Here is a 16076-nt window from a genome sequence, read left to right on the forward strand (position 1 = left end):
TTTTATTGTGTTGAATGATAAACTCTACCTCCGATCACAAAATAAATTCACTTTTCTCAAAACCTGTTATTGATTCTGTGGTCCTGTAGGCAATAAAGACTGCTGAAGAGAGGAACAAAGGGAAGAGAAATAAGCAGTTATGGAGATAAAAAAAGAGCTGTTCAGAGAAGTAACATTTGTAAGTCACAAAGGCTGTCGTTCTATATCCAGCGAGCTGATTTCCAGTAGTTCTTTCCTTAGGGTAAACTACTCTGTTTAGAATCGTTCTTGCTGATAAATTGTCTTACAAATTCTTAATTCGGGAAATAGGGTTTGTTCTTTTCTAGTGAGTTTCTTTCTGATCAGCTTTAGTGACCCTGAAATTAGGGGGCTCAGAGGCTGTTTACACCTGTGTTCAGCTATGGGGCAACAAATTACCCCGCACAGGACTTCAAATCTCAGGTCAGAGTTTTCAGTTGCATATAATACATAGTGTTCAGGCTGAGCCCATCCAGGTGCCAGGAGGTAGCTATATTCATGGACTCGTTTTGATACCAAGCACTTTTAAATATCAAAGCTTCTTAGATAAATGTAAGAATACTTGCAATTATTCCTGTCCAAGGAGGTCAACTAGATCTACAATCTTAGGTCTTTTCAGTAACTAAAAGAGGGCCTTAGTCTCTTTTTTTCCTTTCTTGCTCCAAGAGTTCAATTACTTTTTAGTACCAGGGGAGATGTGATGGTATAAAGAGAAAGCTGAAATGTTTCATACGACGAACTGTTGGACTACAAGCAGGAGTCACACCATCACATCTGAGTCTGGTTTCTCCTGACATGATGGTATAAAGCTGAAATGTTTCATATGACGAACTGTTGGACTACAAGCAAGAGTCAAACCATCACATCTGAGTCTGGTTTCTCCTGACCCATACTTGGAAAGATTTTTACTGTAGCAACTTAGAGGTAAATTTGCCTCATGCTGATTAGTATCTCTTATGCCTTCTGTCCTTCACTTCAGTCTCTTATGTCCTTGTATTAGTTCCATCTAGTCACCTAATTCCAGAATAACTCACAACTACTGGTGATAATATTTAATTTACACCACTGTCAAGACTGCTGGTCAAGAATCTGTGTATAGCAAAAGATAGTTACTGTTGTCTTCAAACTATTTAATGGCTATGATCATAAGCAATTGGAAATGACTGGTGGATAGGTATTTTGAGAGCTTCTGTCCCCTCGATTTTTATTAAACCAGAATAGAAACTTGCATTACTCAAACAAGTCTGAACTAATCAAAGCTGAACAAGCTTTCAGAAAGCTTGATTAAAAAAAAATACTTTTTAACAACAAAATATTAAACAAATGGAATGCAATTCTGTCATCTTTGCTCACTGGTTGCCTTTTGCAGTCCTGAAAACAATGGTATTCTTAATTAAATGCAGGGTTTTCTAATACCTCAAATTCCTCATAATAAATAAATATCTAATTCCTCAGAAAGGTTGCCCATTTGCTAAGTTCAAGTACTTAGAGAAGATGTAGGTGTTTTAAAATATCACATCCTTGGTGTCAATAATATTTTACAGATAGGTGAAATCGTCACATTGTTGAACTACTTAGAGAAGATGTAGGCTTTTTAAAATATCACATTCTTGGTGTCAATAATATTTTATAGATAGGTGAAATCGTCACATTGTTGAACTAAAGCTTTAACACTTAAATGAAATATCAAGAATACTTTGAAAGCCTTTGATGATTTTATTAACAAATATGTTTTATTTAACATGTTATGGCATAAGATTAAACTCGAAATTAATAAAGTAAAATATATGCTTTTGCAGATATAATAAGATCAAAAAATACTATTTTAAAAGTACCAAAAAAACCCCTCAACAAGTTGTTATATTCTTTGTGCTTTTGTTAATATTCTTTCAAACATGGTGCTTATTCACTGTATTTCAGCTGTAAAGCTTCTGCTTTCACCTCCGGCTCACTTAAGAATCTATTATTAATTCCATTAAAACATGCAAAAAATACGCCTTCCAAGAAGAACAGCCACGCAGCCATAGAGCTACAGAACTCACTGCAAGAATGCCGATAAATAAAACATCAGGTAATTACAGTTTAAGGCTAGATCTTCAGCTGGTGGGAATGGGCAGACGCTGACTAGAGCAGAACCCAGATGCACCAGGCGACCCCCTGTTTCCAAGTCCTAAGTCATGGCAAGTTGGTTTGTCAGTTCTGGTCTCTCCATAAAGCAGAGTATTGTATGTCTCAATAATATTTCATTATCATTCTTACGCAGCTCTAGGAAAGTTATGTCTCAAAGGCAATATGTTGATCTTGAGTCCTGCCCCCCACAATATATACATTTGAAAATAGGTTTCGCTAAACAGTTAAAGGAAACCTTGGGTCAAATTCTTCCATTACATGAAAAAAACCATAGCAAAAGTGCATATACATATATCTGTATATGTGCAGAACAAAGCCACGTTGCCACTTGCAGCATGGCCAGCTGCAATATATGCCATTTACTGCCACAGGCCTGTCATTTACTATGTACTGACATTTTACAGTACTGACATTTTCTGCCATTAGACACACTACATATACATGAATGTAAACTTTATCCCTTGGTTCGAGAGACTCCTCACTAAGGGAATTCTTCCTTCTAGGGAAAGCAGTATGGCCAGGGAATGGCTGGAAGTGGAGTTTTATTTCAGGCACCTGTATGTGGACCTGGGCCTGCCCAGCTGGAGCTGCAGAATCAAAGCTTTATTGCAAAAATAACAGACTATTTTACTCCAAACTGGTAACTAAGTTAGTATATCAACTTTATGGACTTTTGTAGCGCAGATATTAAATGATATTTTTGGTTTTCCACCAGGCAGATCTGGTAGAAACACCACCACATTTCCCATTAGCTTCCGTAATATTGAAGTGGCCAAGCTTAGAATGGCAACCAAACACACTGCAAGGCATCAGCACTTGGGGAGTAAGTGCTCCTAGAAATAGCTCTCAGTGACATTTCTTCAGCAGATGAAGAGTTATATTTTTAACTGCAAGCATGGTCTCTGTGCAGGTTGGCTTGATCAGCATCTCGGGAAGTAAAAATCCAAAATGGCCAGTATCACGCAGCTCAAAGGCAAACGCGTAGGGGATGCCATTTTTGTAGGCCCAGTCCATAGAGCTCCCAGAACTCACATCTGAAAGAGGGAATTGGGAGAAAATTTTTAAAATACATTAAATGCAGGTTGTGTTGAAAGCACCAGCAGGTTCTTGTGGTACTTTGTCCCCAGGACTCAGTGGATATACTTGCAACTCCAGCTGTTGCTTGCCCTGATCCTGGACACACTCCAGAGAAGGACATGGGGGCCCGGCACCTGGTGAAAGGTGCTCAGCACAATATAGGATTAGATCCTTGGTTTTCACAGGGAAAAAAAATTAATAACTAACTTTTTTTTGTGTGTAAAGCAAAACCTTAATAAAAGAGAATATTTAAAATAAAGTTCTTGTCCCCAGATGAGTGCAGTCTAACGCTTTGCTTCCACAAAGGTTTCCCAGCTGGACTAGAGCTCTACAGGCTCCTAAGTTTAACTTGTTTTTTTTAGGCAATTCCTTCGCAGGGAGAAGGGATAAAGCTGATAAAGTAATCTACATTCTCCTTTTCAAAGTGCTTTTAAAATTCTTTTCATTTCTGTCTTGTTTTCTCAGCCTTTCCTTACAGCATGAGAGCATTTGCATAGGTGGTGTCTAATATTAACAAACCTTCCCGAGGAAATATGCTTCTTATGCTTTCGTTATCTCCATATGTTGATTACCCAAGACACTCATATTTATATAAAGATCCATCTCTCATGTGGCCTGCTGTCTCCTGTGCAATTCTGGCATTAATTCTGCTCTTCCTTTGACATAGCGACTGCCTGCGCTGTAATGAGCCCGAGGTGATGAATATGCTGTGGGGATGGAGGCCCACAGTGAGGTGGGGCTCCATCCAGAACACAGGAACAGCAGAGGAGATGCAGGTGGTTACTTGTATCTTGCTATTTACTTAAGCTTCTCCCTTTTTCAATGTCTGTTATCATTACCGAGAGCCTTTAGGCCTCAAAGTTTCAGTAAAAAAACCCTGTCTCATTGAAACACTGAAATCCAATGCTTAAAGGGTGGGTGTCAGGAGGATGGGGCCAGTCTCTTTTCAGTGATGCCCAGTGACAGGACAAGAGGTAACAGGCACAAACTGGAACATGGGAAGTTCCACCTAAACATGAGGAGGAACTTCTTTCCTGGGAGGGTGGCAGAGCCCTGGCAGAGGCTGCCCAGAGAGGTGGTGGAGTCTCCTTCTCTGGAGACATTCAAACCCACCTGGACACGTTCCTGTGGGACCTGCTCTGGGTGACCCTGCTCTGGCGGAGGATTGGACTGGATGATCTCCAGAGGTCCCTTCCAACCCCACATCATTCTCTGATTCTGTGAAACCTACTGAACTTCTTTTTCTCTTACCTGTCTGCGTGGAGAGCTTGCCTGACAAATATTGTTATGTATTTAAAAAGCGTCTTTTAAAGAAGTTTTGTTATAGAGAAAAATGCACTTGTAATCGCTCTCCGGAAAATGGAGGATGTCCAAATAAAGATACCATTGCTATCATTTATCATCATCTAGACACAGAGACATTTGAAACCGAGCTTTTGAAGACATCATCCTAAATTTTAGAATGAGCTCTAGGAATAGTTTTGTCTCTCACAATTGCACAGAAGGAGAGGCAAAGTAATGGTGAAAAACAAAAACTATTTTGAATTATTTCTTCACAAATAATCTGTAACTTAGTATTGCGTTTACAGTACATGATAAAGATATGCTTTTTAAGATTGTGTTTTATGTTTGTTTTTTAAAATAATATCTGGTTTTATATGTTACTTGCTGGATTTTGCCTCTCAAATGCATTGCAGTTTAATCTCTTCTATTGCATCAATTGAGTTAATCTTACTGCAATCAACTGCCTGAATCAGTTACAAAACTTCATCTTCCGCCTTCCTCACCAACCACAACTGGAACAAAGTTCGCTTTAAACAGTGTTTGCTTTCTTTGTTTTAATAAAGGTAATCTCCTTCTCACTATAGGTAGGTCAAAGTCACAAGCCTGTGCCGGAGGAAAACTTACACAAAGTGCTAGATGCAGGACCATATCTGTATCGTACACCGTAGGCTGACTGAAGAGCGTTAACAGCATTATAGGCTGCCAATTCCTGTGTGGGGCAGAAAAACAAATACATAAATTAGACTTTGAATTAAAAACTGTAATGGGATTGGAACGCAAACTACAGACTTCCTGCACGACACTTGTGTTCCACGAGTCCACAACAGCTGATTTAAACTTATTTTAAAGGATAAATGCATTATTTATTTTTATTGACAGAAATTCCCTAATTCCCTGAAAAACTTGATTCAGTATTTTCATGGCATAAAGAAGCTCCCTGCACTGAGAATGACGAGCCATTAAGTATTTGTAATTACAGGTATATATACCAATTTAGCGACACAACAAATTCAGGCAACACGTGAGACCATGAGATGAAATAACTTCTTTTTAAATGCACTTTAAAAGCCACGCAGGCATTTTCTGCTGGTACCCATGGATGCATTTCTCAATCCACTAAACCTCATCTTGCTGGGCTTGTGAAGGAGGAATCATCTCTTGCTGACACTCCACAGTGGTTCAGTGAGCAGAGTGGGAAGAAGGAAGGAGGCAAATTCCACCCCTGATGATGGACAGATGAATGTTCACTGCTGGTCTAACCTTCTCTTGGGCCAGATGATATAGGCTTGGAGAACTCTTTCCACTGTTGCAGAAACGGGATTTCAGTGCTGTATGGGGAAAACCCACACCTACATTTCAACACCCCTATGGATGCGGTCTGTTTAGGATGTTCACGGCATCCTGTGAGACTGGGTGGCCCATGGCAAATTCTGAAGCTCACATGCGGCTAATGCATCCAAACACAGAGAAAGGGCACATAAATTCAAAAGAAAAAGGAATATTATGATCCCAAAGAATAGGATCCTGGAAAAGGTACAGTGAAGGCTGGGAATATCTAGGAAAACACAGAGCCATCTCCCTACAGAGAGCAGGAAATGAACACTGGTGGACCTAGAAAATGCTGGACTTTGAACCACTGGGTAAAACTGCAATGGTTGTTTTAGCTGTTTTATTTCTGTGAACTGAAGAGCTGTAGGTTTCAGTTTATGCAAGTCTTCATGAACCTGGTCCTTACCTTGTTATTCATCAGGCACTAGATGAATGCCCTGGGGAAGGATTACTCTATACTTGCCCTTCCGATCATACATTTTCTGTAACCTTCCAGTTGTTTGCCATTGGCAGGAATTGGGATTCAGGCTAAATCCTTGGTCTGACCCATGCAGACATTCCTGCTGTGAGTCTTGCCCACCCAAGTAGAGAAGTCAAAGAAAACTGCTTTAAATTGTCATTTCAGAAAAATAGAGAAAAGTTCATTTTCACTTACTGGCCAGCAAGCAGGGCTTCGAAGAGTTCATTTTACATTGAGAAATGCTCTTAGCAAATGGAAAAGCAATTTTTTACTCCATCAGAAAAACATGTTAGGCACAACTAGATTTTTTGTTTGTTTTCCAGCCAGAGACTGACATTTTCAGCTTGGCCCTTCTCTTCCTCTTGCCACCCCACCAGAGAGTGCGTGGGGGCAGAGATGGTTGAAGTCAATGCTGCCAGGAACTTCTGCTGTGGTGAGATGTGGTTCCCAGACCAATCTCTGACTCACCCTGAGACCAATGACGAGGTGGGAGGAGGTCTGACGAAGAGGGAAGTGCCACCGCTTGGAACTCTCCCTCCTCTTATAGATGCCTCAACTTCTGTTGAGTCATGACACACAAGACCCGTGATGGGGTTGGAGGTGTTGGACCCCATGAGGGTGACGAGGTGGAAGTGCAAGGCCGTGGTGGACAGCGATGTCCTCCTAAATGCACCATGGGAAGGAGAACATAGCCACAAAGGAGAAGACTTCCCATGTAAGAGTCACTCGTTGTACAGCAACGAGACAACAGAAGCAAGCCCTGTTGGAATCTTTCTAAAGAAATGGTTTGGCAACGCCCCTTTAAAAACAGCCTAGCAGTACTGGGTCCTGTGCAGAGGTGGCAATGGCCCAAAAGCAGCCTGGGAGTGACCCAAGCCCACGTCCACTATGTAGGCAGGTGTCCCCAGGCACTGTGAGCTTGATGCTCTTGGCCTTGAGGGGTGCTGCTTGCTTCCACTGTTGGAGTTATGTACTCAAAGAAGGGGAAAGTTCTCAACTGCGTCACACCATGGCAGGTTGGATCCTGAATAAATCCAGGCAACCAGCCTTTGAACATCCTCAAGGAGAAGGCTTCACAAGAAATTACCAGATTTTTACAAAGACACACGCAAACTCAGTCATGCCATTTAAGTTCACTGCAAACGACTGTACAGGAGGAAGAAGGATGAAAAGTAGGTGAAAGTTAAAGCTCTTGAGGTAGATGAATGTTTCTGCTGTTTTTTTCAATCCAGAAGTGCTCTTTCGTTTTAAGTATCTTAAAAGAACAGATTTCAGGAGAGTGTTAATAGGAGAGTTGTGCCTAAATTAGAACAGAATATGCATGTTGTGATCAGTACACAGCTCTCCAGTTTCAAAGCAACTCTGAATAATTGAAGACTTTAATCGAAATGGTAACTGACAGCTCACTAGAATGATACGACCCAGACAGAAACATCCTTTCTTCTGCTCAGGATTAATTGTGGCCCGCTGTTAGCACCAAATGTCATGCTATGAACGTGGAGTCCCACAGTTGCCCACTGTACACAGGCCTTGTAGACCAACAAAGCTTGGGAATAGAGATCACCGGAGTTCCCCAAGAGAGCTGGAGAATCTGAAACCTCAGCCTCAGTCACCATTTTAGACACTTCAAATATTAAGGACTATTCATTTCAGAGCCACCAGGGGATGGAGCCTTTGGCTGTGGGCAAATATTAAAAAACAAATAAATAAGCAACAGTATTCCATTCATTTTCACTATGATCCCCATAATGAGCTTTCTAAATAACAGGAAATTACTTCAGCTTCTTATTCTGACCTCACTGTTCTTTTTGAGCCACTGCAATAAATAGAAGTATAAAGTCCAAATACTGGAAAAAATATTCAGAACTGGGATTTGGCTCCCATTTGTCCAGGGCTGTTGTCTAAAACAGTGTCTTTCTTTGTCCCTTTAGGTCTGTGCTTCACTCCCTCTGATGAGAAGCCTGATCCCAGGTCTCACAAACCCGGAGAACACCTACTCTTCATCAAAAACTGCACTCCTTTGGTCTAAAAGCTGTGGATGGAAAGGTAGAGTGTGTGCACTGAGGGGCAGTTACTCCCTGCCCTAGAATGGAAATAGCCTTTGAGCAACAAGAACAACACATACTGAAGATTTACTTGTATGTGTGAAAACTCCTTTTCCTTACAAAGAATTTCCTGGTATTGCCTTATGTTACTCATCAGGAGTATTATGTGTCTTCATCAAGATACCCAGCAGTCATCTTCTTGCAGAGCCAATGCTCATTCTTCCTAATCCTATGTCTTTAAACTTCTGCTGTCTTGTCTGTTCTTAAAAAAACATGCTTGCACCTGCTGGTCTTCAAAGGAATGAAATCCCATGGTTGTAAATTCCAAGTCTATGTTTTTTGGTAAGTAACAGTGACCAGTTCACTCAGGGAACATACCACAAAAGAGGATGAAGAAGATGATAGAATAAAAAGAAGGCTCATGGATTTATTCACAGTCAATGCAAGGTTGGGTGGCCAGTCCCCACGTCTCATATTTTTAGCTGCTCTGGCTGCTTAGTTAACTTCTAATTTGCTCTGTTTCCCAAGAATGACGTCAGGCAGGAGAATTTTTAGTAGCTGCTGAAATTAAGTGTCTTAACAGAAATAAACCCACAAAGAGAGTTGAATTTGTGGAGTGCTGGCTGCTCAGCCTCCTGAGAGGGCAGCTGAGCGAAACTTCAGCGAAGCTCCGGGGACTAACAACATCATTTATTCTGCACAGAATAAATCTAAGGTGCAGTTAAGCTCCTTTTGGAGTAAACTAGCTTAAACTAGTGAGTTAAATGACACCGCAACTTTCAAGGCCAAAATGGGAGATACGGGGACAATGTAATTTTACCATGGACTGAGGGCAAAAGAAAGAGATTTGCTACTGTTTGGTTCAATCTGTGTCTGTGAGCAGGAGTGAAGCTCGAGCCACATTTCCCTAAGAATTTCCCTCCCACAGGGAGGGTTTTATGTCCAGGAGGCTTAAAAACAGGCCTTAAACTGTGAGCAGAGGGAGTAGTTCTCCTGCATTTGGATGAGCATGGAATACCTGAAATGTACGTATTTGTAAATCAATAGGCTTGCATCAAAAACCATAATCTTATTAATTTATTCTTCTAATAGACAAAACTCCAAAGCATCTGATGTTAATCAGCTGCCTGTCTTAAAGGGCTAAAGCCGCTACGTCTGAGCGGGATGACACATAAAGCGATGGAAGCTTTACTTTCAATGAAATCAACAAGATTTCTCCTCTAATTGATAAATATAAGCCATTTTGATTTTATTTTGTTCATAGAATGGAAGATTATCTTCTTTGTGCTTCTAGTGTTTAAGTTCTGAGCGTGAAGGGACAGAATTTGAGCTAGATGCCCAAGGACTTAACTACACAATTCCCATTGCAGTTAATTAAATAAAATGATAATAACTATAATTAAAACCCAGGGATTTATCCTATAAAGTAATTTAAAGGGACTGATGGATGGAAGGCACTATACCATTTTAATCAAATTACCGCTGACTCACTTTGAACGAAGGTTATATAACCAGAAACGCGATTGCGAACGGAACCAGAATAAATACTGCTCGATATTAAATATGTGCAAAGCATTGAAGAAATAAGCCTCCTCTCAAAACAAAACGTACCAAAAAATATTATAAAGGGAAGCATATTCTCCCAAGCTTTAATGTACTTACCACGCAGCTGAAGTTTGGAATAGTTGCATATTTGTAAGAGTAAGGGTAGAGCAGCATCTGCGCGTACGCGTGGAAGGACAAATAGGCTTTTATTTGTTTGCGATGCTTCCGGAGAAAATGAGCAACAGCCTTTACTTCGGGCTCAGACTCAGGAAAGGGACCACAGTAGGTGTCATCGCATGGGTGAAATGAAGCACCTTCATCTAGAGATGGAAAAAGAAAGTTGGTGGTAAGTGCTCGTGGAGAATTTCTGAGGACCAGCTTCTGGCTCAGCCTGTGTGGGCCTGCACTCAAAAGCGTGGAAAGCAATAAACAAATTGCTTTCTTGTGACTGAAGAAGCCAGTGGGACCTCAGCACAGCAATCTGCTCAGTCATCTAGTAGATACACCCAGTTGCCAACTGGCCAACTACATGCAGTTCTGCCCAAAGGACATATTTTTAACCCAACAGAAAAAGGAGAGTCTGACTTCACTGTGTTTCCTTCCCTGGCTTTCTGTGTGAGGGGCACATTTTATGATAGCATTCCAGTATTAAAACTATTGAAAGGTCTCAGTTGTTCTATTTGAAGCCAGAGTGCTAGACCTCTTCCACTAGTCACTGCCAAGACAAATCTAGCCTTTAAAAGCATTTTAACATACTAGCTACTACGGTGATGGTAGGTAGGTAGATAACCTCAAAAGGCATTGTCTTAGAGACCAGTTTAAAACATGAGAATAGTCCCTGACTGCTGCCTATTTTTACTCTTGCAAACCTTATGGGGAAAAAATGACAAGCCGCATGGGATGATTGCTCAGTTAGCTAAAATAGACATCATCTCCGTTTGCACAGGGCTTATTTTTGCCTCAAGTTTGGTGCAGGGCTTTGGTTGTGAGGGTGTCTTTCACCATGTCACTGCTCTGGTGGCAGTAAGCTGCAGATGTGTAGCCCGTGTGCAACATCCCGTGAGGTACTGAAAGATGAAACGCAGAAAAGGAGATGTGGCAGTGGCTCCTTTATCATTTAGCAATTCTGGATCTAAGCCACTGTGTCTCATTTACAGCTTAGGGCCTGGGCATAAAAGAACAATATTTATGCAAATCCACTCCGCTCTTTTATCCACTGTGGTTTCAAAATGCCACATGTTTTACACTGACCTGCAGAATAATAATTGTTTGTTTGCAACATTCCTTGGTGTCATCAGGGACTTAGAAAAGCAGTGTTTTATTATCTTTCTTTTGTATAGTAAGTACTCCCATCTTCAAATAATAAGAACACGGTGTGAGAAGGCATAGTAATATGAAAAAAACTGGGGTTATGCAGTCAACCTATTGCCAAAAAAAAAAGTGGAAGAATTTCATGCTGCAGCTTCATTTGTAATATGAAAATTGAGGCTAGCATTCAATGGCCACAGGTGGGGATTTCAGAAAGTATTAGTGCTTCGATTGCAGTGGATATGGGAGGGTTATAGAGAGGGCAGATGGTCTCCTCCCTGCAGAACAGATGGCCACCAAGTCATCCAAATCCCAAGAGCACTCTGCCTCGATGTCTTGTCAGATAATATAGCTAAAGGAGAGCTATTTAACAGACCCTCCAGAGCCCTTGGGTTTTTTTTTCATGGATACTACGTATCCCGTAACAGTGTTGTATACTGAATCATGAAACAGGACATCACTGACAATAAACAGCAAAATCCTACAAGCTAGAGGTAAAATGACCCCATGGTAAAATATGACCCAGTTTAGTGACTTTCAGGGAAGAAAAAACTCTCTAAACTGTCCAGCCTACTGCCACGAAACATTGGAATCCCAGCTGTAGTTAACGTTTCTCCTTAAATGAAGCTGGTAGTAAAAAGAGAGGGTTTCCATGGTGGCCTTGGATAATGTAAGGATATTCTTGATTTTCATACTGGAAGTTCTGCTAAAGTAACACAAGAAAGAGACCGTATGTATCAACTCCTGTGAAATTTCTGAGTTACAGTCATGACAAGAAAATGGCATCGCACAAAATGTCACCATGCTGCCTTATTTTTGTACCTGATAGCAGACCGGGGGAGGAGAGGAATCCTCCAACATCCATCAGGAGATCAAATGTACAAAGGAAATGTGTGCAGGGACTGATAAAAACCCATGCTTTGGGACAGAAGGCAGGCTGGGAGGATGGATGAGCTGCAGCATGGTTCTCAAGCTTCCTTGCAGCCAGTTCTTCTTCCCAGGGTGGGGAAACTGTCCTCAATGCGCTGAAAATTGGGGTGCACTGGAAATTTTAACCCCCACTGCTGCTCTCTTGGGGGCTTTGGATGCAACCCATAGAATCACAGAATCACATGGGGTTGGAAGGGACCTCTGGGGATCATCTAGTCCAACCCTCCTGCCAAACCCCTTTAACTGGATTGGCCCTATGACATAGTTCAGTTCTAAGTGCCGCATTACTGGCCTTAAAATTGCTATTTATTTCATGAACATTAAAACCCTTGTGCTAGTTATTGCAGGTAGATATATATTGCAAGGAGCATTTCCACTCGGAGATCTTGCTGTCAGTATTCACCAGGGTCTGTGTGCAATATCTGTACATTATTTTGGGCACAGGGCACTGCAAAGCGAAATCTGTCACCATCAGCGATACGGCCCTTTTCTCGGCCTCTAGAGAATGCAGAAGCACCATCACAAAGCTTACATCAAAGCCCTGCACTGGGAGGGAAGAGGAAAGCAGAAGGGATGCTGTGTTATCTTTACCAACTGGTTCAGTGGCTTTGCTGGGGCCGGATTCTGCCACAACACACCCACCTGGAAGCCCCAGGGTGAAGTTCAAGCCTAATCTCCAAACCGTCTCCTAATCTCCACCGAGTGCGACTGAACCGAATTAAAAGGTTTTTACAAACCTAGGTAGTATGAAATGTCAAACACACTGTGATTTATTCAAGCCTCAAAGTGTGATACGGTCTGGATTCTTCTCTGCCTCATTTAGTGTCAGGTTAATGAGAATACGGGGTGCTGGGTGAGGACCTTTTGAGCACCAGTCAGCACAGTTCATGAAAGAACGCTTTATTCTCTGGCAAAATAAAGAATCAGATGGAGTTTTGGGATCAGGTGTGGGAAGCAGAGCATGTGCTTGGGGTGGGATGACGAGCAACCTTGAATGAATTTTTATTTTTTAAACTGGGGTGGGGACCCATCTTTGATGTTCGGTGAAGTGGAGAAAGGCAACAAGTAGTGGATTACAACACACAATGTGTGTGTGCTTTGTGATAGCTTCACTTAGCCTAGAAAAAAATGGTTTTTTACTGAAAACTAGGCAAACGTTTTCGGAACTGAGTAAAAAAGTGTGCTTTAATACAGCCTCTGGGGGGCAAGAAGAGGGAGGAGCAGAGTGATTTGAACCCGAGGAAGATTCATTAGGACTAGAAAGAAAATGCACTGAGTGAGTATTAATGTTGCAGTGACAGGTACCCATACTATGGCTCTGAAGACTTTGTAAGAGAACTGTTCATTCCAACTATGCCTGTGGCCATCTTCTGAACAGTGAATTTATGTCCCCAAAATACCTGCAGCTGTGACTTACACACTTAGGTACAGGATGGTAAGAGTGATGCAGGACTTTGATTCATTTTTAGATTATTTTTGCAGCAGAAATTTGCCTTAAAGATCAGGATAGCAGCCCTGGGACTCTTCTGTAGTGGAGGGATTCTTGGCCAACACAGGCTTTCTGTAAATGCTTCTGTGTCAGTCATTTCCTTACTGTGAGCAGAGTGAAAAAAACATGGGTAGCATATTTCACAAGTCCTTAACTGTATTGAACGTATGCTTCTGTTCACTCAAAAAATGGGTAGCATATTTCACAATTCCTTACTGTATTGAACGTATGCTTCTGTTCACTCACACCTTGTAATCTCCCCATTTTTACCCTTACAGTTCTCAAAAATCTACTTAAAGAATCCAATCACAGCAAGCTGGACTGTACGGTGCTTTCTCCTGCTGCAAGGAATCGGAGTGTTGTGGAAACATCTAGAGGCTTCCAGTGGAAGAGGGATGGGCTGAAGGCAGGGCCGTTGCGCTAGCGCTGTGCAAACACCATTTCTGTCTTTACAAGATTACGATGTAAATAAGGAAGGGGGATGAATGCTGGATGAGAAAGCAGCTGCGCAGAGAGGTGAAGGAAGTTGCTGAGGGTTGGGAGAGCAGGTCAGCAGAAAAGCCAGGTGTGTATCGCCGTGTCTCACAGCAAAGTGCTATTTCTGCTGCGCCAGAACTCGTGTGGCTGCTCACTCCTGTGTGAGTTGCACTGTCTCGCTGTGAAATTTAATAAAGCACCACTTCTTCTTCAGTGGACCCATTCCAAATCTGCGAGTGTTTCATTACTGCTGCCTTCTCTATGCAAAACTGAGGTCGATTTTCATGAAAGTATTTACAGAAGTGCCGGGAGTTTAAAATTGGATCTCCCTGCGTTCAGAAGCACCTTCTTTCTTTATTAAATCACTAATAATAATGGTCTTAAAATATTCTCAGACATTTCTCTGTGAGGCAAGCAGTGCAAGTCTGACATTTCCAAAGCTAAAGCCATTTCAGAGAAATGACAAATTAAATAAAATGAAGTTTAAATGTTTCCTGAAGCTGTAGTCAGGTAAATCCTGAAATGTAATGGGCCAGGCTCATTACTGTGCTTCAAGTTATTTAGATGATTGCAGAAATACACAACAGCTGTATGTGTGGTGTTTTGCCTTTGCCACACTAGCCATAAAAACTTTTAACTTTCGATAAGATGTGTCTTTCCAAAGTTCAGGAACTTTATTTTTTCAGAAGCGAGAAGGAAGATTTGAGCCCTGGCTTGTGGCTTTATGGGGAAGTACCTTCAACTTTAACCGTGGAAAAGAGAGCACAAGGGGATGTGATCTAACCTACTTACTCTCCTGGATAATTAAATACAGGGTAATCTGAACTAGTGGACCAAAGTATCTCCAGACTTACCACACCATTTCACTTTCCAGTTGCGATTAGCATCAACACCATGACACCGAAACCTCGTGTTCTTTGATCTTGTTTTTCTCCAAAATCGATCCTATCATAGATTATAAAATAGTTAATAATAATAAAAATCAATTTGTACACATAACAAACCAACCTTTAACCGTGGAAAAGAGAGCACAAGGGGATGTGATCTAACCTACTTACTCTCCTGGATAATTAAATACAGGGTAATCTGAACTAGTGGACCAAAGTATCTCCAGACTTACCACACCATTTCACTTTCCAGTTGCGATTAGCATCAACACCATGACACCGAAACCTCGTGTTCTTTGATCTTGTTTTTCTCCAAAATCGATCCTATCATAAGTTATAAAATAAATAATAATATTACTGTATTTTGGCAAAAATCAATTTGTACACATAACAAACCAACTCTGGTAAACATATTCAGTATTATATTTTAACTGGACTAATCTACTCCCCTTTTGCATGCCACAAAGTGATGGATCAAATTATACAGAAAATCACCTTTAAATGATGTAGCAACCATTCGATCTTTCCTGTCTGAACAATTTTTTGGGTAATACCACTGATACTACTTACATGTGTCCAGCTGAAGTGATATCCATCCACGTTAAATACAGGCATGACATAGAAATACAGCTGAGTTAGCATCTTTCTCATGACAGGATCAGTCTGGTACGTCTGAAGAGCCTAAAGCAGAAAAGCCAAAGAAATTAGTTTCCATAGTAAAAATAATTTCCCGGTTAAGTGTTGTGACAGGCTGAGATGGTGACGTGGCCTTTGGCAGTGCAGAGACCTCATCTCAGGGCACCACTGACATCCTCAGAGCTGGGCTTGAAAGGCTGACATCTGCCTGCAAACGCGATTAAAGGCAGCACGTGAACATGTGAAAAAAGATGTTTAAAAGACCCTGTTCTCTCTGCTGCTTAGTTACCTTCAATAGCCAAGAAAATACACCTCGTGTTACAGAGAAGCAAATGCATACTACAAAGGGTTTCTTGATGGAGGAGCTGAAAGTCAGTGGAATAGATTCTCAGTGGAGGAAACAAGTTTAGCTCCCGTAAGACAATGGAGCTCTGTTGTTTCCACCAGGTGATGATTTGGCA

General features: G+C 41.3%; 1 protein-coding gene across 2 annotated transcripts in view; it reads right to left on the reverse strand.

The window, feature by feature from the left end:
• Positions 1–1732: 1732 nt before the first annotated feature.
• Positions 1733–16076, reverse strand: part of CPA6 (carboxypeptidase A6) — an 85923-nt gene continuing 71579 nt past the window's right edge. For both annotated transcript variants that reach the window (XM_014939588.1, XM_014939589.1), the window contains exons 7-11: positions 15550–15660; positions 15213–15303; positions 10006–10208; positions 5134–5218; positions 1733–3182 (exon numbers count right to left, since the gene is read on the reverse strand). In XM_014939588.1, coding sequence (XP_014795074.1) covers positions 2995–3182; positions 5134–5218; positions 10006–10208; positions 15213–15303; positions 15550–15660 — 678 coding nt within the window. In that variant the 3' untranslated portion in view covers positions 1733–2994. The remainder of the gene's footprint in view (positions 3183–5133; positions 5219–10005; positions 10209–15212; positions 15304–15549; positions 15661–16076) is intronic.

The sequence above is a fragment of the Calidris pugnax genome, unplaced genomic scaffold (genome assembly GCF_001431845.1).
Source record: "Calidris pugnax isolate Ruff unplaced genomic scaffold, ASM143184v1 scaffold5, whole genome shotgun sequence".
NCBI lineage: Eukaryota > Metazoa > Chordata > Aves > Charadriiformes > Scolopacidae > Calidris > Calidris pugnax.